The 23864-nt window shown below is 30.0% G+C and overlaps 3 protein-coding genes across 9 annotated transcripts in view; 1 reads left to right on the top strand and 2 right to left on the bottom strand.

Moving 5' to 3' along the window:
* Positions 1-4056, bottom strand: part of LOC116777555 (neuronal calcium sensor 2) — a 50346-nt gene extending 46290 nt beyond the window's left edge. Inside the window, exon 1 of the mRNA XM_032671174.2 lies at positions 3834-4056. The gene's annotated coding sequence lies outside the window, so the exon portion shown is untranslated. The remainder of the gene's footprint in view (positions 1-3833) is intronic.
* LOC116777553 (neurocalcin homolog) overlaps positions 1-4356 on the bottom strand; it is a 58558-nt gene extending 54202 nt beyond the window's left edge. The window contains exon 1 of one of the 2 annotated variants that reach the window (XM_032671172.2): positions 4123-4356. The gene's annotated coding sequence lies outside the window, so the exon portion shown is untranslated. The remainder of the gene's footprint in view (positions 1-4122) is intronic. The other variant, XM_032671171.2, reaches the window with a different exon arrangement.
* Positions 4357-5939: 1583 nt separating this feature from the next.
* Positions 5940-23238, top strand: LOC116777101 (activated Cdc42 kinase-like). 6 transcript variants are annotated; one of them, XM_061526091.1, is made up of 27 exons: positions 5940-6089; positions 6164-6242; positions 6895-7066; positions 7157-7327; positions 7518-7667; positions 8431-8579; positions 10734-10874; positions 11157-11316; positions 11512-11643; positions 12733-12830; positions 12917-13013; positions 13829-14050; positions 14567-14702; positions 15034-15125; positions 15721-15816; positions 16136-16195; positions 16346-16429; positions 16898-16927; positions 17628-17668; positions 18433-18555; positions 19168-19295; positions 19528-19580; positions 19764-19957; positions 20377-20425; positions 20649-21051; positions 21157-21269; positions 21485-23238. In XM_061526091.1, the coding sequence occupies exons 1-27, from the start codon at positions 6086-6088 to the stop codon at positions 21680-21682; spliced, it is 3375 nt and encodes a 1124-aa protein (XP_061382075.1). In that variant the 5' UTR covers positions 5940-6085; the 3' UTR covers positions 21683-23238. The 6 variants fall into 6 exon arrangements, with proteins under 6 accessions (XP_061382075.1, XP_032526350.2, XP_032526353.2 ...); XM_032670459.2 differs by having other exon boundaries at positions 6895-7075; positions 15034-15113; XM_032670462.2 differs by having other exon boundaries at positions 6895-7075; positions 19234-19295.
* The last annotated feature ends 626 nt before the right edge of the window (positions 23239-23864 follow it).

Below are 23864 nucleotides of genomic sequence, written 5' to 3'. Positions count from 1 at the left end.
TCATTCAAGTGTGCACGTCCTAATTACAATCAAACCGTAAATCTTCCTTTTGTATAACCTAACCAAATTTTACACAAACTATAATTATTTTACTTGTGTATGAAATACAAATATTATAACTCCTTTGGAAATCAAAACTTGAACAAAAAATATATAAATCATTGAAAAATTAAAGACTCTTAATTAAAAATGTTTTTATTATTCTACCCTACTATTACCGACTTTTAAAAGACGGTTCGACTACTTTGCAGTAACCGTGATGTAAGATGTGCCACGTGAAGAAAGTGTCTCACAGTGCGCCTTGTTATACTAACAACGATTTTTTATATACTTATAATTCAGGACTTTTTTTATAAAAGACTTAAGTCCATAAATTAAAACTATTAAATTGGAAGAACATATTTTATTAACTCTAATCTATTTAGAGGTAAATATAACATAAAGATAAATTAGTTCAAGCTAAGTCTACTTCTATATCGGAGGCAAAAAATATATAAAGCTTGGTAGACATACAATCATGACTCTAATAACAATATCTATGAAAACATCACTTATTTCTAACATGACACTCATATTTACCCATATACAATTGATTAGAATGTAATAAAAGTCTTTACTATGCACACCTCGTTCCTCATGCCAACTTGCGTAAGTGAACTTTACATTTGGCACATGAACGTGTCTGCGGCGTTACGTTTAAAAATATGCGTCGTCATAATCGAGTCACAGTAATTCAACGTCTCATTGAACTGGCTCTTATCCAGACAACACGCAACAGCATTATCTATCGTAAAATACAATTATAGGTAACGGACAACAGATAAGTTGGTCATAGTTATTATTACAACTGGTCCACTTTAGCATTCCGCACAAACGTCACACGACTACGAATAATCCACATGTTCGCAGTAAAGATATGATTCATTTTGCTGTCACAAAATTAATCTTAGGAACACTCGTAAAACTACTCGACGCGCAATGCGGCCTGCCTTAAAGATCCGTAGCTAAACGGTCCAAATTCAGATAGGTTATAAAATAACGAGCCTACCATTTATTATTGGCTTACATAAATGTGATTAAAATATCAGTTTTAATACCTTATTTCAACTACCACAATCTATAGCCAAACCCTTTTCTACTTCGCTTATACACACTGACATATGTAACAAAAGGTTTATTATTAATTTCTAAATGCCATAGGAATATAAAAACACCTATATTTAACCAAGAATAAAACATAATAACGTGATAATAATAACCTGCCACCTTTAGAAAAATATGTGTTGTATAATTAAAGCCTTGGAATAGCCAGAGTAGGTTAAGTTTCATTTACTCTTTTTCACTAAAGGAGACTTTTCTTCAGTAATCTGCATTTCACAAGCTAAATAAAAAAATTCCAAACAGGTCAGGATAAAAACTTATTATATAACATCTCATTTGCGTATGACTATTTTGGGTGAAATAAATTTCCAAGTTTTAAAAATGAAGTAATTTTTTTTCTTCTTCCTTTTAGAATGTTAAGTATATAGAAGCGATTAAAAATTTGTAAAAAGTTGTGCATTGAAATAGACGAAATTCTTCGAAACACTCGTTTTCAATTCAAATACTTTTTTTAATAAAAATCTATTCCACTGTCGTTCTTAGGATATGTAAACAAATATATAGTGAATAATTTGATAATTGTAATGGAGCTATAATTAATAGCTTCGGTTAAGTTGTTATTACGATCTTACGTGCGGATTCTAGTTTAACGGTTGCTTTGAGACTAGGATGTGGCTGTAATTACGACTCAATTAAAAATTATTATTAGAATTATAGACATGGCTAAACACAAAAATATATATGCAATTTATTAAACACCTACGGCAAACGATATATTACTCGTCTTTGACGTTTTCACGTGCTTAGTAATGTCCATAGTGAACATTTAATATCGTCTAATAATTATATTGTAGCTACGACAGTGAAACCAACGCTTTTAACAAACAAAAAAATCACCGCTTTTTGAGCTTAAAAAGATAATGGCTTTTTAATTTAATGGGAGTTCCGAGCATTTATGATGTTTCAAAAATAACAACGAATCACAATCTTAGGATTAAAAATAATTCAGAATTGAAACAGATGTTTAAAACAAAACTGATGTCATACACATTTATAAGCAACTATGTAAATAGAGAATAGATAAATAAAATAAAAGCTCTTTGTGACATGGTTCATTAATTTATTTTAGTAGAGTACATAACCGAACTTAGTAGTTGTGGATATCTTTAAAATGTTTTATGGAATAATTTATTATATGTACTAAGTAACCTACTTTTATACGATGGTAATTATAGAAAATATTTTTTTTATATATTGTGTTGTACTAAAGCACGAATGGGGTTACCTTTATCGCGGAAATTACAACAGAGGTTAAACGCGCTTTAATCACGCGAACAGCCACTGTTCGAGAAATAATTATCGCCAAACAATTACACACAGAAATAGTGTCACAATAGAAAAAATATAATTTTCTATAATTTAGAAGTAATTCTTAAGATATTTGCATTATAAAAAAAAAACTATATTGACATTTATTTGCATGTTTTTTGCAATATTTAGAAACAGTATATTCTTGGTTATGTAATATTTTCATGTATGTATGTATCTTCTGAAATAAAAAAATTAGTTTGGAAGCTTTTTTTATTACTTAATTTAAAGCATAGTTTATATATAAAAATTTGACTTTCGAAAAAAAAAAAAAAGTAATTTTTCTTACTTTTAATCATAAATATTGTCAATAATAAGATGATATTTTTTAAGTATCCTTATAATTTCTTGTAAAACCAAACCCTAATCTTTTTTTAAATATCCCTGCTTTGTTATATAATATGTGCAATCAAAGTTATAAAAACCTTTTTTGTTTTTTAAAAATACATTTTTCATACAATTGAAAATTATAAAATACTTTTCAAAATAGTTGCAAAAATATGAAATATTTGCCAAATTTAAATTGATGTTTTCATTGAGAAGTAAAGAATTTGATCTTTAAATACAAATACAAAATTTGTTAAGAGATAAAGGCATTCGTCTATATCATCATAGTACAAAAATTATTCCTCTATTGAATGTATATCTCTATCACAAAAATCTATAATGTGTCTAAAAAAATCTAGAATTTTAATTCATATCCATTATACAAATATTATATGTGTAATATATATTCAAAGGAAAATACATTAAATATGAGACAACTTTGCTAGCAAATAACAAGCTTAGCTTGTTGTGATTGTTGTAGATATGATCAATATAGCGAATAAAGTAAAATATTACAAAAATGGGACGAATTTTCAGTGAATATGCCTTTGAATATCAAAAAAACAGTGTTTCATTATTTTGTACAAGTTTGATTTTAGTCTTAGTAATAAGTTAGAAACTCACAATTCTTTATTCCTATGACTGTTTATATTCCTCAGGTAGAAAAAAATTATGCTATTTACACACCAATTGAACATGGTTTTGAGTTAATACAAATCTCTAATACGAATAAATGGGGTTATGTTTTCAAAATTCTTACTCATACTATGTATATTTCAACATACAAAGATGAAAACAAACACTTGCCATTCCTGTCATTTTAAATATGAATGTTATAATTCCAGACATTTGATTAAATTTAAAAATATATATTTAGTAATTTCATGTAAAACATGCAGTGGGAAATGAGGTATATAAAAAAAAATGTGATAAGTAGTGAGTTTATTTTCATTTTCTCTGCCTATCAAAAGGAGACAAAATAGGAGACATTAAGAATTATCTTTAGCAATATTCAATTTGATAAAGATTTTACTCACCTGGATCACGAACATCTTCATATGGCGATTATTAACTTCCGAGCCGGGTGACATGATGTAGGAAAAACAGTCTTTACACAGTACAATATACATAATAAATTAGGAAACTTACATTTAACAATAATTTAAATTTAACAACCTTCCAATAGAACAATATTTAGATACAAAAATAATACATAAATTACGATATAATAATTACAAACGTCTTGACAAAACGAGAGGAAACTTTAATAAAAACTGTTTATGTACCATCAAAAACATGTGAATATGCGAAATAAGAAAATAATACCGTTATTAGCAGTCGAACAAGATTATTTTGATTTGTGTAAAAATATTTTGTACTAGTTAACACCTACATTGCGCAAAAATCACATTTCCTATTTAAATTCCAATGTCACTGTAATACTTGAAAAAACCCTATACTAAGTCCATGTCTTTTATTTGAATTTCAGAGTTGTAAAATACAAAATTATCTAGCACTGCATTTTGTAGAAACCTACGCCATATTTGCAAAACACGGTACAATGTTGCTATTAGCAAATAATATTATTTATTAATTTTAAGTTTAAAAAACCTTATTTTAACATAACTATACTTAAAAATAATAACAAATTTAATTACGTGAATTAAACAAATTACAAAAAATGTTGTAATATAGCTATAATTTTGACAGTTTATGACGCTCTCAGATGTATAGAGTAGGCGTCACTTTTTTTTTAATATTTTATTGAATAAGATACTTTTGTACCTTTTTGTATTGTATTTCATTGTACGGACGAAGGCCATATTTAAAACGACCAACCAACCAAGATTTTAAGAAAATATAGATAGATACCTGCAATGACAATATATTTTAGAATTTTAAACAGCCAAATGTAGAAAAAAATTTTTTTTTGGAAAATCTCATGTAAATATAGTAATCTCATGTAAGTTATTGGGTTTTAAAATTTGTTTTATGTTTTATTTTGTAATGAATGACTATTGTTACCTGATTATTTTCGTATTCATAAAATAACTTTTGTCATCTTATCTGTAATAAAGAATAATATTAAAATATTTTAAAATATATTAAGACTATTTTCATTCTGAGAAAACATAATTTTAAGATAATATAAAAATAAATTTGAAATAAGAATGGGTTTCGTAATGAATATCTCGAAAAAAACATTTTCTTTAAATTTTAACCTTAATTAGAAATTGTGAATAAAATTTGAATGCGATACTTACATCTTTTTAGAAAGACATTATATTTTTCGAGAGCAACATAAGTTCCTCTATAGATCAATAGTTCGAGCCCTTAGTTATATCCTAATAACCTGAAGTTTATTTTAAATCTTTATATATTTTTTTATGTTTTAAAATGGCCATGTACTCGAAGAACAAGTAACTAGTTGTTGATTAAGGATACCTGGTCATATTAAAATTAAACTAATTATGCAATAAAGTCATGTTGAAATGTTTTAAATATAAAAAAACTCAAGATACTTCAATTACTAACTAAAAGCAAGAGTTTTTAAATTAAGAATAACTCGAAGCTCGATGAACGAATCCCACTTTCATGACTTCTATTAAATTCTTCAAACATTAAAAACTTTTTTTAAGAGAAATTTGTTGTACTCTATGTGGTTATCCCCTTAATCATCTTTGCCCTAAATCAATAACTGTCAATTAGATGTAAAATGAAAGAAACAATATGCTTATAAATATAAAGAAATTACGACTCCTAAAAATATTACGACTTTTGTCAATGTTGATAGCGGTCCAGTATATTGTTATCTTAGTAAGATTGGAAAGAACAGTAATTGTGTGTTTTTCGCAATTTCGAAATTTTAGAACATTATTTCTTACAATTTGCTTCTCTAAAAGCCGATATTTAACCACTCAAAGTCAAAAAAATAATAATATTTGTGACTTTGGGTAATACTTGCCGACTTTATTTGCTGAATTTTTAGTTTAGAGTGTTTTAATATATATTTTTTATTTTATTGACAATAAATTACTTGCTTTCCCCTTTTATAAAAATAATTAAAACCATAAACAAACAGCATTTTTTTAGCAGGTAAACGTAACATATTTTGATGTTGGCAGCACTGCATTACCTATCGATCAATACTTCAAGAAACCAGTTCAATGTAGCTCTACCTGTATTAAACTCTACTGTAAAGTTTTAAGTAAAGTTTTAAGTTTTCTTGTCATTATTAAAATTATTTATCGTCCCCTAGTTTTTGTTTTATTTTGCTTTGATTATCGCAATGGGTAAGTATAATAATGGCAGATTTACTGATATATAGCTACATTTCGTGAGGATAATATTGTTGTGATTTTTTTAGATAACTCAGCTAATGATCAAGAGGATTTGATTGCATTTCTTGAAGAAGCTGATCTTGAGCAGTATTATGGGTGTTTTAGGTAATTTTTTTATCACCGCGAAAATGGCATACAATTTTGATATATAGCGGTTTTGCGCATGCTCTTTAATATTGATTTTACTTAATACTTTGCGAATGTAATATGGAATGTTGTATTTTATATGGCTTTTTGTCTGTTATAAGTTAAAGAAAATACGATCTTGTTGATATTTATTTGCGTTCGCGAGATTCTCTATTCTTCACTTGGCAAATGTTTGTAACACCTTTTTTTTTTGGTTTCATTTATTTTTTTTCTACTTAAGAACAAAATCCTTAATTATGATGATATTTTTAAAAATAATACATTAAAAATTTTACATTTTATTTTGTACTAAAACTTTAAAGATAGAGTATGTATATTATGCAAAAAATATTCCATCATTTGTTTTCTTTTTATTGACATACATTTATATTAATATTGTGTTACAAAATAAAAAAAATGTTTGTTATAAATTGCACATCACACAAATTTTATTATTATGCTCTTAATAAGTTTTATTATTTTACTTACTCAATAAAAACTTACTCAAATTATTTTTCTTGATATCAATATTTTTTGTTATAAGTTTTATGAACAATACAAAACATTAATATTAAAAATAATATTATAATTATCTACTCCTATGATGTAACTTATGTATGATTTTTTCTAGGGATATTTTGAAAGTCACAAAATTATCACAGCTGAAGTTTGTGGCTGTTGAAGATTTAATTCAAATTGGACTTTCAAAGCCAGAACAACGAAGATACAAGAAATTGTATTCAAGATACTTCCCGAACACATATATAACTAAACTGAAGAGACTTATAAGCGGCCACAGAAAGGCAGATTTAGTAATATTAATAAAATTATACAGCAGTTTCATTAGCTTTAGCAAAATGTTGTCTGAGTAACAATTTTCTCTTCTTTTATAGATGAAACAGGAGCAAATAAATGTAACACTTGATGTACAAACATCAGACATGAATGTAAAAGTGCCTACAAAACACATTATTTCAATTGAGGACATTACAATTAATAAGGAACTTGGTATGGGACAGTTTGGAGTTGTGCAGCAAGGCACATGGAATACTGGAAATCAAAGAGTAAGGAATTTAAAATATATATAAAGGCTTATTTTATTATTATTATATTATTTTTACTTGTATATCAGCATTATTAGTATCTTTTTACATGAGGATCTACATTCTTCAGAAGTATTTTTCTGATTTTTAAAGACTGATGGGACATGTACAAAAATTCTCAACAAATAATGTAATTATTTTTGTTGATCAGCTGCAAGTGGCAATCAAATGCCTTGGAAATGAAAAGATGACATCAAACTCAACAGAGTTCCTCAAGGAAGCAGCGGTGATGCATAGTATTGAACATCCTAATATTGTACGCTTGTATGGAGTTGTATTGCATTTAGATTCTTTGATGTTGGTAAGTAAATTTTTACCTCAGTGGTTAAAAGTTTTTTTAAGGTTTATTTGTTCATCAGACTTATTTCAGAGAGTCAGGTTATTATTCACTATCATTGATGATTTTATCCAAATTTCTATTACTTAAATATTTTATAAATTTCATATCCAAAAACCTAATAACCTAATATCTAAAAGCAAAAAAATAATAAATTAGTAATAATTTTAACATTTGATACATAATTAAAAAACTATTGTCTGAGTATATTCATCTCAAATATAGATATAGTTTCGACATTATTTACTTTAAGCCACAACAATTTTGCAATGAATGATTGTGGCTTAGGAAAACGAGAATATCCTCAAAGAAATGTAGATTTATTCAACTTGATAAACTTTATTAATAAAATGAAAACCAATTTATTATACCAACATATTATGAAGTTAGTACGTTGGCAGGCCCTGTTATTAGAAATTCTAGGATTATCATTAGTAATTCTATTTACTGTTTTAGTTTTTCTTTTTTTTAACTAGCATTGATTTAAACACCCATCAATTAGTGTAGTTAGTGTAATTTGCTTCTATATAGTTCCAATTATTTTTTTTTGAAAATATGTCTTGCTAATCTGTGTTGAAATTTATTGTAAATTCAATTGAGGTTCCTTCTGTAAATACTTCTTGTAAAATTATTTTTTTTAGAGACAGAATACTGATTATCCTTTATAAAGATCACAAGAGAGACGATTATTCATAAATAAGACATTGACTTGATATATTTTGTGTAGGTGACTGAACTTGCACCATTGAGATCGCTTCTTGAGTGTTTGAGGGAGGTCACATTGCGTATTGACTTCTCTGTAGCTGTGCTTTGTGAGTTTGCGGAACAGATCTGTGATGGAATGACTTACTTAGAGAAGAAAAGACTGATACATAGGTAAGTAATACATATTCAATTCATTTATAAAACAACTAACAACAACTTATTCGAAAATGAAAATAATTAATAATAATTATAGTTAAAATGTGTTTGAAAACTTAAAGTTTTTGTAATATGGTTTTTGCCACCGACTTAGTACGACTTTCAAATAGACGGCCATTGAGATTGAGCCATTGTAATGGTGTTATGTTTAATTGGTGATTGTTGTAAGAGAGAAAACCCTTTTTACTTTTCTAAAACATTTGTTACAAAAAAATACTACATACTGGACGTCCACTCCTGAACACAAGCCTTTCGACTAAATATTGAGGCTCTTATTTCTCGTGGCACACATCCATCTACATTGGACAATCACAATCACCATCGTTCGACAATATAGAAGGGGTCGGCCCAGCTTTCGCCTGTATAGGGAAATAAAACACAAAAAGCATTCAGAATATCGACGAACGCGGTCCACCGACTTTTACTTTTATGTAAATATGTTTGAACCACGAGGGTGGCCCGCCAACTTTACACGTGGACCTCTGTAACAGAAGAGGATTATACTTACAAGCAGTCCACTACTATATACATTTTCTTTTTCAACGGAAACTCAAATGCCCTGTCCTCTTCACTATGCATACGATATGTATGCCGAGATCAGGGTTGACCAGAAACTTCTAACCCGAAGCGGGGTACGTCTGTACGTTATCACCGCCTCTACGAACTAAATAAGAAGCCTATTGGCTATTGGCTATATTGGTTCTCTGGCTGTTTGTGTGTTATGGTACATACTTCCGCTATAAGTGTTTTTATACATCTTTCGTAGCTTAAACACGGAAGGCGTTTGATCATAGTAAGCCAACTATAGATCTTGCATTCCAGAGGTATCCCAGCATTATTCCTGCAATTGCTCAAAAGACGTGTTCCTGAATTAATTATCTATTTTGACGCGCCCATACTTGCTCTCTTGCTTCATGGTAAAGTCCAATCCTCATGGAAAGTATCCACCGTTAACCCTACTCCCAAGAAGGGCGACATCACACACAAGTCACATTACAGATCTAAAAGGTTATTACAGATCTAAAAGATTATTACAGATCTCTGCCCTCAAAGGATGTGAACCGTGTAATCAAATGCGCAGATTCAGAGTCATCTAGAAGAGAATCGGCTTTTCATTGACTGAGAGTCTCGTTTTCGTCGTAGACGAAGTTTTAGTGATATTTTAGTGTACTTCACTAATCGACAGGCTTAAGACGTTGAGTCCAAAGGCGTAGTTATGACAGCAAGTTTAGCATCGCAAATGGTAAGACTTTCTACCAGCACATGCATAGCGTATTTCTCTCAAAAGTATTACTGGACAATTACGCAGTTGGCTAGCGAGCTTTATTTTTGGGAGCATAAAAGTGGAGTAGAGCAAAACAGTCGTTGTTGATATCTGTTCGGACACCAGGCGTATTTCCGCTGAAGTACCCTAAGCCTCAGTGTTCTCACGGAAGCGATTCATACTATTTATCAATGAAATGTATCAAACCAGTAACAATGTAAAAAAAATATTGATTTTTAAATCTTTGAACTTAAATTTGAACTCTAAAAGACATCCTGCAACTTCTCGCTGTAATTTTAATTACCATTCTGAAAATAGTGGCGACGTTTTTGAGTTTTTCGAATTTGAATATATTTTTTTATTTAATTCTCTGTATTGAATCCCAGATTGAATAAGTTTGGATAATTTTAAATATTATTTTGTTAGTAATTGTACTAGGGATAGTTATTATTTTATAGAAATAACTATTTCAAAGACAAAAAAAAAATCAAGGTAAAATATTCTTTAACAATTTAGTGATTTGCTTAATTTCTTCATTTTTTTTTTTTATAAATAGTTTATTAAAAGAATTTTGTTATCCGTATCCAATTAATCCAGTTTGTTTAAATATTATACGTTCGACGTTTTTCAAGATCCTTTTGATTTGGTTTTGAAGTCACCTGCCCTAGATGTACTTCACTTTATTGAGGGACCATGCTTAGTAGAAATTATTAACAAAGTGTAAATATTCTCCCCTAATATTAAACTATTTATCTCGAGACACATCCACAGTCTCCGGTTTGGGTTATTAAAACATTTATTAACTACCTTTCGTTCCATTTATAGTCTTATTTTATTTCTTTTAGGGATTTGGCAGCTCGGAACATCTTAGTATTCTGCAAGGATAGAGTGAAGATATCCGATTTTGGTCTGTCCCGAGCTCTGGGAGTTGGAAAAGACTACTACCAGACAAATTATAATGTGAATCTCAAATTGCCAGTAGCTTGGTAAGAAGAAACTCTTTTATATTAAACAGTAAACGCACTACCATCTTCTCCTGATCATAATCTTTTGTATATATCTTGATCTTCCCATAAGTATTGATATTAATTAAAAAAGAAAAGGACTTAAAAATTGTAGTTTCTCAAAAGCTACATAAAAAATATATGTTTTACTCGTTAATTAATTGCACAAACACAACAGTTTGAATGTTTTCCTCAAAGATAAAGCTATGGTCTATGATCATCGTAGGTTACTTTTAAGATTTGTAAATGAATTGATTTTTTTAGGTGCGCCCCGGAATGCATCCTCTACCTTAGATTCACTTCTGCAAGCGATGTTTGGGCATTCGCTGTGTGTCTGTGGGAGATGTTCACGTATGGATTCCAGCCGTGGGCTGCTTTCTCAGGACAACAGATCCTTGAGGCCATTGACGCTCCCAATTTTCAGGCACTTTTTAACTCACTCTCAAACTTAGTAGTAGCAATTACGTTATAAATTTTCTTAGCAAGAATATGATTTTAATTTTTTTCATTATATCCGCAATAATAGCCAAGAATGAATTAATCATTCGTTTTCATGAACGCTTGTCCAATTATCTTACAGGTTATACTATGACATAAATAATTTTAATTGTAATTTTAGCGTTTGGAGCGTCCCGATTGTTGCCCCGATTCTTATTATTCATTGATGTTGGAGTGCTGGTCGCATGATCCAAACGATCGACCAAAATTCAAAGACCTTGCCATCAAATTGCGTGGCATACGTCCTGAGGAGGTTAGTGATCTAGTTAAAACTGTTTATTTTACATCAAGTGTCACCAATACAATTGCTGGCAGTGTTACGTAAATTGTTTTTCAAAACACTTAAAGTTAAAAAAATTGCAACGGCCAGCAACTAGTTAAGATGGTCTGTAATATATCAGTTAAAGGATATTTTTAGGATATTCAAAAGTATTTTAAATTGGCATATTAGAAATTAATTTTATTGTAAATTAGTTACAATGCTATAATGCTTACAACAAGGATATCTAAAACTATATTTACTGTTTTAAAAATTACAATAATTTTGTTTGATTCTGTATAAATATATAATTCTTGACTTAAAATGAAATATCAAGTGTTTATATACATCTCTAAAACGGCTGTAAGGACTTTTGTGAGATATTAATTAAAAAATATTTAATAAAAAAGTGAAGATTATTTTTATGATTCGCAGTTCAACAATGCAAAGATTGTTTAAATTTTAAATATAACTAATAAAGTTTCGTTTTATATATATGTACTATATATTTAATATTTTAAGTGTTTTAATTCGAATTGACTTCACATAAAAAAGCTTTAGAAACGATTTTTCGGTGGGTGTCAAACACACGCTACTAATTGATAATATTTCTAAGATTCTAATTTTGACAATATTTATAAAACAATGGATATAAGCAATTTACAATGTTTTATAAATACCTGACTAAAAAGAAAAAAAATAAGAGAACGTTGGTTATATGTCACTAGGGTTTCTCCAAACTACGTAAAATAAAAATCTTACAATATTTTATATATATTCAGTATACACAAACATCTAAATAAGAAATAAGTTAGGTCAAAATTTTTAGTTAGGACGAATAAATTATCTTTTCTCAATAATATTATTATTATTATCTTCATACTATATTCATTGGTTAGTGAATAAAATTTTCTCTAAACCATGTTTGGCTGACTATACTTTTTTATACTCGACTACCCGTCATATTTGTTGTACTATGCTATAAATAACATTGGGTAAAATCAAATTTTTGTTCTTTATTTACATCAAATAAAGTTAAATAACTATAAGTTTTCTAAAACTAAGTAAGCAAAATTTTAATAGGTCCAGGCCATATCTACGTATAAGAAACATGAAGATGGCAGGCGAAGCAACTTTCTCGAATACAAGACGGGACAAAAGATCACCGTGATCGGGAAACAGTATGTATATCCGGGTTCAGGGAGCGTTATTCATATAGTTGTCTTCATTCAAACATCCCACCCCAACATTATCGTCATCCTTACAGAAATTATACTAAATCTGCTATGTGGTATGGAGTGCTGCCAGGCGGTGCGTGCGGACTTTTCGATCCAAATCAAACCAAACCTTATGTAAAGCCCGAGGTGAGATCGGTATTGAATTACATCAATTAAGTCGCATGCCGTACACTCATCAACGCTTTGTCATTTTTACCCTTGTATTTATTTTTTATTTGTTCAGTGTGGACTGTGTTTGTCCTTATCTTATGGTTTATGTGACGTAAGGATATTTGACATTATCCTAAAAATTTTAGTTTTTTTTGTGGTGATGATAAAAAAATGTTTGCAGCACAGTAATTATAAAGACGTAATTAAAAATAGGAATGGCAACATTTGTAATAGAAGAAATATAAATATTTTTTAAACATGTATATTTAACAAAAGGGAGCAAAACTCAATGTCGTTTTTAATAGTTTTTTTTTTCAAAACATCGTTAAATTTATATATTATAAAGCTACAGATTTCGATTCAAGCAGGTCTTTTGTCACAGAAAGATTTTCTTACTTTTTGCTCAATAGATTTTCTCATGTAAGCATACTAATCGGTGCATTGTATAGAATTGTAAACAAATGATATACTACATTGTATTATGTACATAAAGATACATTGCTTATTTTCTTTGTCTCTCAAGATATCTTCCATATTTTCTTGTGCCTCGATATATAATTAATAAATGTAATAAAGAAAAACTTGGTGACTATGATATGTTTAGAAAAAAAATTATCGATCTAAATTTTTAGTAATTTTTTAGAAGGATCTCTTTCTATTAGAATAATGTCTTGGACTACCAAGTAAAATACGATAATGTCAAATATCTAACATCCTGACTTTCGTTTATAACTCACCATGCGCTTTTTTATATATATAGTAAAAAACGCTTCCAACAAATTTCTCCTTAGCGAAGTTTGCCTGGCTCACTGTCTCATCCAACTCGCAATTCAACTCGTAACATTCGATCATCCCTATTGCGGTCGGATCTCAAAAGACACACATACTCCGGCAAACGTACCATACAGAGAAGCATGATATCAAGCCCACAGGGTGACGTTAAACACACCAGCCACTTTGGCCTTGACGGTGCATACTTTGGCGATATATCCTTCTTGGATTCCGCCGGCATTGTAAGTATGAACATGTACGGAATCTCTTTGCCTTTGGGATGTGGATTCTATATTTAGGTAAGTTTTAATTATATCGACTTTACAGTGCCAACATAAATATAATTTACAAAACCGTACATTGTAATTATATGACCATACCAAAAGACATTCTTCCATATTAATTATTTAGTTATCCTAAAATAATTTCGTTATTTATTTTATTTAAAATAAAACTTAGGTTTACGTTTGTAAAGTACTTTTAAATTATTCTATTGCTATTATTTTTATCAAGGAAATGTATTTTATTAATGAAATTGATGTTTTTTTTTTATTTTTTAAATAGAATAGGACATATATTATCCACAAGATAGGAAACAATGTAACTTACAAGTATGTATTAAAAAAAAAGGTTTGTTGTACATCGGTACAACAGGCCTTTTTCGATTTCGAGATATCGCCCTAGCTAGTATTATAGGTATTATGTATATTAAAAGTCTTGATGATAACTATTACTGAGATATAGTTTCCCCCTTACAGCCACCACGGCAGGTGGTGACTCCGTACAAACCATCGGAGGATCTGGAGCAGATGCCGCTCATAAATCCTCACTCGCCATCCCATTTCAGCGCCTTCCCGCTGCTTGATTCACCAAAACAGGATAATGATACAAACCGTGAGTTACAATACTATTTAAAATATATAGTCTGTTAAAAGTATTTGTTGTTTAGTCTGTCAGCACTAAGATTTCTTGCTTATTGAAATAAATAATGTAGGTATTAAATGTATTTGTATTTAAGAATTGAGGACGGAAAATCTTTGGTACCCAGAAGTACATATAAAAAATTATAACGGAATTCTTCTTGAGTATCGTGTAATAATGGTATTTATACCTACTTATTTGTCCTATGGAACCTTGTCTCAGCAGATCAGTACTTACAGCTTATTCAACAAAATCTTAATTGAAACATCCGTTGTCATTGATACCTGACTCATAAATTTCGCAGCTGACGGCAAATTCAAAGGAATGATAAGACCTCTCAAAACCATCAATGAGCCGACTACAAGTAAAAGTTTCATCTACAAGGTAAGGTCAAAGGTAAACTGTCATTTTGATATACAAGATAAGTAATACAGATATAATATAATTTAGATTCAAACCCAGTCAAATGTGTAAGAAAATATTCCTTTCTAATTTATCTAAATATATAAATATAAATTATTTATTGTACTTACATTATTTTATCATTACATATACTATAAAGATAAGTATAGATTTTATTATGTAATATATTTTTATGATTAGTGACTTTACAATACCTTATATTAATACGTTTCATTAAAAATAAAATCAGGAAACATTAAAAATAAAATCAGGAAAGCTTGAAATTATTTTAAAAATGTATCTGAATAACTAGTTCCAGAAAAATACATTAACTTAGCTAGTAATCAGTAATTTCGCCCATCTGTACTAAGTACAATATAATATAGGAATGTAATTTTTTAAAAAAGAATCGTGTGATTAGAGAATTAATATTTTAATGAGCTTAAACGCATATTACTTCCAGAAGGAACAGATTCTTTTCACAGTTGAACGACAAGTTCCTTTAAGATTTTTAGTCTATTCTATGACAATCAAATACTCCCAAAGAGGTGAATGTACATATGTATTTATCTCATTATGATGTTTGTAGGTGAAGAGTGCTACGTTGGGACGTTCGAACAAGAGCGATGAGGGTGATAACAACAACGAGGTCCACGAGTACCACGAGATATCCGACACCGATACGGTATCATATACACGCTATTAATACATTCCTACAGACCTCAGAGAAATCGATCCCAAGGAAGCGGAATCAGTCGAAATGAGGTCAAATTAAATCGAGACCGATGTTAGGGGTTTTATAACCTATACCTTATTTACAGAACATTATGAACCATGAAACGGATGATAATCTTTTTCAGTTAAACTTTTTTCCACAATTATTATTTACCAAAAAAATTTTAGTTATAAATATATCTAATTTTAATACTCGATAATTTAAAATGAATTTATTTGAATTGTTTTTTATAAACATTGTGCGTAACTAATCGAACCTATATCTCTAGGAGAGTATTGCTGCTGAAAACAAAGGTGAAGGCACTCCAGAGAGTCCTGGGATTGTTGTAGTAAGTAAAAATATACGATACATAGAAAAAATAAATGGATTTTTTAAATTTATATTTGGAAAGTAATTTATATATATATATATAATAAATAAATAAATGCTTGTGTATGTATGCGATTTAAAATTAAACATTGCCGTGTTTGTAATGTAGAAGAGCTATGCTGACTTCAGCAAGAGTCTTCTAGAAGAAATGGAGACTATCTTCCGCAGTCTAGAACACAAGCGGGGTGACGAAGTAAGTTAATGTTATAAGCATTTAAAGTAAAGAAAGGTGTAATGAAAAATGTTAGAAAGATATAATAAATTGTAATTTCAAATTTCATATAATATAAAACTTAACTATATTTTACAGTGTCCCGTTGAAGATATGCTTTACGGAATGAATACATCCTCATACAGATTTTATATTTAAAATATACTTCTCTCTAATATATTATATATATTATCGGAATGCAATTGGCTTTAATGGAAGTAATTCCTTTCAAAATTTCGTTTATTCAGGTCCCTTTAGCGGAGCGCGGGTAAGAATAGGCTTGTTGGTATTTGAGAGTAGCGTTTTTCCACTTTGCTAGATTTTTCATTGTAAATAATAGAAATTGAGAGAACGCGCTTTGTGACTGTGACAGAGTTTTCTCAATTTGAATTTTTACGCCTAGTTTTTGATAATGATTATTTGTAGTATTAACATTGGCTTGTTTTGTAGCCGATACTTGAAACAAGGATACGTATACGCGTACGTATTAAACTTTGTAACATTGACGTTGTTGTAAATGTTGTTTTATTGTTACTTTATTAAATAAATCACCCCATATTAATATCAAATATTATTACATTAGGTTTTCATCTTTATACTTCACTACATTTTTAATATAGACTTATCTTTATTAGATTTTTATTTAATTTTATGTTTCCAATGTCCGTGATTTTTATACTTTAAAATGCATGTTGTATATATAAATTAAGGTAGGTGGGAACGCTTTCTTCCAAGCTTTTGATTTTTTTTTTATATTTGTTGCTTTAAATTTATTGTTTAATATATTTTATCGATAAATTTCACTAGGCATTAAAATATTGTTATCAAGTACACGAGATTTGTTTTGTAGTATGGGTCAGGTGTTTTTTCGTGGCTGTAGTGTAATATTTTTTTTTTGATTTGACGTTAATTCTATAGTAAAAGTATGTTTTTTGTCTGTGTTGTATTATTTGTAACGTTTTATCATAATTAAATACACCAAAACTACAGTGTTTAACAACGATACACGATTCACTAACTTATCAGTGTTTTGCATGTACAATGTATGTACATATCTGTTTCATACATTAAAGACAGTATTAATATTCGGGTGTCATCGAGAAGCACGCTGGTAGATTTCATCATTTATATCATTATATTTGTATTATATTTTAAGAAATATTCCTTTTAAAATTTTCAGATCGTGAGAATCAAGGAAAGTGATGTTGAAGCAGCCTTGAGGTAATTTTAATTGCATTTACATAATTTAACTTCGGCAAGATATTTATAAGAAAAGTTAATGTTATTGAAAACGGTCGGCTATTTCTTTCTTACACTGGGCGTTATTTAAAAGGTGTGTAACTTTAAAATATATTTTTATTTGCGTAATTATATATTAAAATGACATCAAATCGTTATAGATATAAAAAAAATGTCTTGAAAAAGAATCAAAGCAAGCATTTTTTTTATATCTTTAATATTGTATATGATTAGAGACACACACAAGGACGATTGAGCAAAGTTCAATCTATACGTGGCTTGTATTATTTAGTTGTTGTGTTATATTGTCCTTACACCTTTTTTCCCAGGATCACGATCTTGATAAAAGTTGAGAGTAAGAGAATTCAGGCTTCATAAATCTGCTGGATCTTTTAATTAATAACTATATATTATTATTATTAATATATATAATTTTGTATTATTCACTTCGATTTGATTTTATGCCTATGTATAATTAATTGTTCATCCAGTTGATTACTATTTCGGTGACCTCACAAGTTTTGTTTAACGCTAAAAGTGTCATTGCGTCAAATGCAATATATATTATCAACCGTATTAAATGACACTGCATCCTTTATAGTAATATGTTTTAAACAGATATCATTTTGTGTAGGACGGTTAAATAACAAGATAAAATTAGCTGACGTTTATTGAAGCTGTGTTACAGAACGACTGTAAGAGATTTATATTTAAAGGATACGATTGATATGTAAATTTTGTTCTAGGCTCCATAATGTGAACCAGTTGGAGAAGAGGAAGGGTAACTCTGGTACAATGAAACCGATGTCGGCCCACGATGAAAAAACTCTCAATACGGCCGTGGCTATGGCCAATGAGATTACTACCAAGTTAATATTATATTACATTTGATATTCTTCGTATAAGTATTTATTATATCGCTATGTAGATGATTTATTTTAATTTTACATCTACTAAACCACTAACCTAGAATATAAGTATTATAAGTTTTATTTTTATAATATATTTAGTTAGTATATTTGTTCTGCTGAAACCGACAACAGGTCAAATGATTCTGTCCTGAGCATAATACATTTGTCGTCAGACATCAGACATCAAGAACTTAAAAGTAATGTAAATTATCGAAGGTTTAATCTTTGATGCGACAAGTGTGATGTGTCCTGGGAAAGTTATTTTGTCCTGACAAAGACGCTTTTTAAAAATGAAAAAGAAATATATAATTATTGTGTTTATCAATTAACATACATATATGTATAATATTTATAACATGTAAATTAACATACATTTAATTACACACACGCTATAAAATAATGTATTATAAAATAACTAAGGTCTAACCGCTTGAAACCGCTTATCAATGGACTGGAGATTGAACTAACAACTAACAGATTAGTAAGCAAATGAGTGTCAACGCTCGTAAACAAATAGCGAATAGAACTAGATAAATGTAGCTAAGTATACATGTAAGGGGAATGTCTCAGGTCCATGAACGATCTCGGCGGTGTGACCAAGCCATTGAACTCACCGAGCTCCAAATTCCACTTCAGGTTCCCGTTAGTGACATCGCTTAACACCCACAGCATCCATCACGAATCTCCCAAGGAAAATGGTGAGAATAAATCAGATACTAGGAGGATACTTTGATAACAACATAGTTTTTAATATCCATCGGGATATTGCCATGTGTATAAGGTACCAAACTTATTTTTATATATGATTATAGATAATACATACTCATTTTTACGTCAAGACGTGTTAGGGCAAGTTAAAAACGTATTTTTTTTATTATATGGGACACTTTTAAATTACGGGGGACCTCCGTTTTGTATTTTCTGTTGCAGGAGTCCAACACCGCAACTTCACGGAGCAAGCGAGAAGCGTTCCTGATATACAGGTAGGCTTAATTACATTTGTTTATTAAAAGGCGTTTGTTATATGTTATTTTTGATCTAAAACCCTTTGAATTCGCGATAATTGTTTGTCTTTTATAAATTTAGACTATCGAGTTTAATTTTATAGTATGTTGTTTATTAATCTATGGGAATAGTTTTATAGTATGTATGTGATAACTTGTCAGGCTTCCCTCACTGAGGAGAGTCGTCAGGCGTACGTGAGTTTGATCGAACAGCCTGTACCATCACGAGCTATGAGGGCCCAGTTGTCCCGCGAGATGCCAAGCACGTCCGGACTGCACTACACACCGCCGCCGCCGCCGCCTCCGCCGTCCATCACACCGCATGTCACGATGCCTAAAATTGAACATGAGCTTGGGTAAACTGAAACAAGGATCTAGGAATTGATATTTTATTATTATGCATATCAAAAACTTCTGAAAAGATTATTAGACAATCATTCTTTATCGGCTCTTTAAGTTCAATTAGAAATGACAGTGATTTAAGATACCTTCATGTTTTTATCAGATAACTACTTAGAATAAAAATATTTCTCTGCAAAAAGAAGAGCTAGTAAATATATTATAAATAGAATATTATTGCGTCTATGGTCCTAAGTTGTTACGTCTTATATGAGGAAGTGTATATCCTTTCTCTCTCTTAGCCATATTTCTGGGCACTGAGTACCGAACATATACTTATTAACATAGCAATATTTAAATGCAATACATATTATTGATTTTTTTAAATTATTGTACTTTGTTTGCTTTATACAATATGGGACAAAAATTGTTTCAGAAATTCTTCACAGGAGTCAGATTCAAGTGATGACGACGATGACAGCGAGGTGAGAAGTCTCTTCTCTTATATACATAGGCATATACAAGACAGAATGTTTATAGCATTTTCATCAAAACTGTGCTATGAGACAAAGCCGGGATGAAGGAAATCTTTTTAAAGGACTACTTCATTTGAGAAATACGGTCAAAAATTGTAAATTTGCATTGGACGTATAACACTAGACGTGCAATTTGGTAGGTTTTAATAATAAAATATTAATAATATTGCAGAGCGGAAACGTCATTCCACTACCGCCTCGGGGCACCAAGCCGAAATTAGTTGAAAAACCGCGCCACGTTCGTAAATATCCTCTGCGTCTACCAAACGAGCCACCCGCGAGCGTAGTGCCAGAGCGTCCAGCGGCTGCTATATATCAGAACACGATCACTTGCGCCATCCACGGAGTGCAGATTGTAGACGGGCCAGTACCGGGGCCGAGTGGTGTCGACGTGTATGATGGCCCAGAACATAAAGACACCAATCCGTTTAATTCCATGCAGGACAGCGCCTCGCCTTCAGTGAACCCATTCCAATGTTACATATCAGATAATGTCGACGACAACTCCGATGACGAGTATGAAGGCCCCGTTCAAGTCGATGGACCTGGGGTTATAGAAGTCTCTCTATCCAAAGGTGATTAGATTTTGTATGCATTGTAAGCACTATAAAATAAACACTCCACATTTATACTTTATTTTTTATAAATATTTGTGTTCAGTGATTATAATTATTATTCAGATCATGTATCAGTGGAGGATTTGCTAGAGTTTGCTGATCAAAAGCCGTCAGCTCAGCAGCGCGGCGTCGAGTCTGATGAAGTCAGGATTATGAACAAAGTCCTCAAACTTGAAGTGAGCATTGATAACATAAACCACTTCAATTAATAAACTTAGCCGAATTGCATCATATTTCGTAATTATTATATTGTATTATCAAAATATAATTACATATTATAACGATTCCAGAGTAGTCCCTCCTCTACCGCATAATACATATCAGTTCCTACATCCATATAGAAGTAACGTTCTTTGACATATATGTACTAAGCTTAAAGCCGTATTTTTAGGTTTCACCGGAAGAATGTCTTGAAGCTTTGGAGTTCAGCAACTGGAATGTCCACAACGCTATCAAAGTGTTGCGCGTCAAGATAGCATCCAAGAATGACAAAGTATCTCTGGAAGAATGCCAACGCGAACTGGATTCAAATGACGGAGATATACTTAAAGCAGCGAAACTCCTCCGCGATCACAAGATCAGCGAGTAATCATATATTTATTGGATGTACGTAGTGATAGTATCAAGTACTTATTGTCTAAGACGTCTTGCCCATTTAAACCTTTAATTATGATATCGTTAAAACAATATTCTTCAAAAATACCACTACTATGTCTTCTGTTTGGTGCCAATTATATGAATGCACCATTTTTAAAACTTTGTCAAGTAGTAGGGGTTTAGAACTAATTATATTATGTAAGGTTTAAATAAACTATTCGTCTTTACTGACGAAGCATTTATAAATGACTTATAAAGAACCTCTGAACATTTTTGCCATTGATAAGAAGTGAATGCACACATACGAAATTAATTGATATATCAACATTAGGTGATTTTTTTCGATTTCATTGATGTTATAAATCAACAAGTACTACACAAGTCTTTATGCCAGAAACGAAATTTTTACAAAATACAAAACATTGAAACATGGTTGTGCTGCGAGGATTCTGTTTCATTGCTATGTTTCGTCAATAAAAATGTATAGTGAAGTATTAATGTTCAAGTACTTAATTATTATAATTAGATGTATGTAGTTGTTAACGGTAATCGTTCTTCAAATCAATTTCATTATATAATCAATACATCCATTTACGAGAAATTAAATGACGATTGTAACCATTTAAATTATTCTAGTCTCATTCTACGTATTGGTAAGAGCTGATTAGTATTTACGTTATCGCTATTTTGTCAACGAGTATACGTATTTTTACCTACTATTCGGTTTCTCGATTACTCTGTCGACTTTTATTATTCTATTTGATGTCTTTTTTTTATTCTATGCATTTGTTACTTAACTTTTACTATTATTAATTTCTACTGTATTTCATGTTATTTTATACAATATACTTGTATTAATATTAAGTTGCGATATCTTATACTGATAGATATTGACGGTCTACGACTAACTCGTATATGAATTTACAAAATATTTTATAGTTTAGCAATTTATATATTCGAACATTTTATATTACTCTTAAAAAAATCTCTTAATTGCTTCGGCTCAAGCGGCCACCAGCTTCGTAGATTTTAGTCTGTTTCAATACAATTAAAATAGGAATAGGATGTAGATCCAGTGCTATTTTGTGATATTCTGTGAAACTCAGAAGGGATACTTGGGTTCTAGTAAATGTCGTTATAATTATATTTGCCTATATTTTGTTCACATATTAATTTGAACCGTTCACCTTTGATGCATTAAATTCATTCAATTAAAATCGTTAATGAAATTCCATGTCACTGTCGTCATAAAAAATAATATATCGAATTATTAAATTCTTACAGTTTGGATCTATAACAAACATGAATTATTGGTTTATTACTATTATTATTTCTTTGGTTTTCAAAGTTTCTTCTTGTTTATAAAGTTTTTGTAAAACTATTTATCAATAAGTTAATTCCTACTCACGTCATGGAGACGCATCACAAAGACGGCGTGGACCAATCGTAATCTTATTTGTAATTGTCTTGACAACACAATGTTTTTGCCAAAAATCTCGATGTTAAAAAATAAACTTTGATGAATTACTCAATAAATATTGGAAAAATTTTAGTTTTTCATTTACAGATTGAATGTATACCAATAAGCACATCAGCTGCCGTAGCAGCTTAATACAGCTGTTAATAATACTTTGGTTACAATGGGGATTATTTTTTTCTAAAGTTCTATTATAACATTTTCTAATGTCGCCTTTTCCTTCCCCTATTATATGAAATGATATTTAACTTAATGAAGTCAAATAAAGGAATATACTTATTTTACCTATCTTTGTCTTATTATAAGTAACATAAAGTTAAATATATATCCTTAATATTATTAAGTTAGATTAGTAATAAAATAAAAAAGGTATTATTTGAATTAGTAGGAAACTTGAGACATTATTTTGTCCTTCATACATTTCACTTTCGCTTTAATAAAAAGCGACAAAGAAAATCAAATAAATAGGTAATAGTTTATTTAAAAAGGACGTATTAACATCATAATAAGGTTACAAATATAAAGTCAGTATATATATTTATGTATTTTAATATATCTTCATTTTTCGTTAGACTTCAACAGCTAGCAAGTTCAATAAATGCGATATGGAATAATATTATATCTAAAGAATGTTTTCTATTAAAATTCCTTTTACTCAGTGTTAATACGTCGTCAGTTCGAGGCCTTTTCATTTGTT

Source organism: Danaus plexippus, chromosome Z (assembly GCF_018135715.1).
Source record: "Danaus plexippus chromosome Z, MEX_DaPlex, whole genome shotgun sequence".
Lineage (NCBI taxonomy): Eukaryota > Metazoa > Arthropoda > Insecta > Lepidoptera > Nymphalidae > Danaus > Danaus plexippus.
Note: the sequence above shows the minus strand (reverse complement) of the source record. Positions and strands in the feature narration are given on the sequence as shown.

Excerpts from the sequence above, each read along its gene's own strand:
- LOC116777101 (XM_032670458.2), top strand. Across the intron at positions 21,052-21,156 it reads AGAAGTCTCTCTATCCAAAG|ATCATGTATCAGTGGAGGAT; the intron begins GTGATTAGATTT and ends ATTATTATTCAG. Across the intron at positions 21,270-21,484 it reads ACAAAGTCCTCAAACTTGAA|GTTTCACCGGAAGAATGTCT; the intron begins GTGAGCATTGAT and ends CCGTATTTTTAG.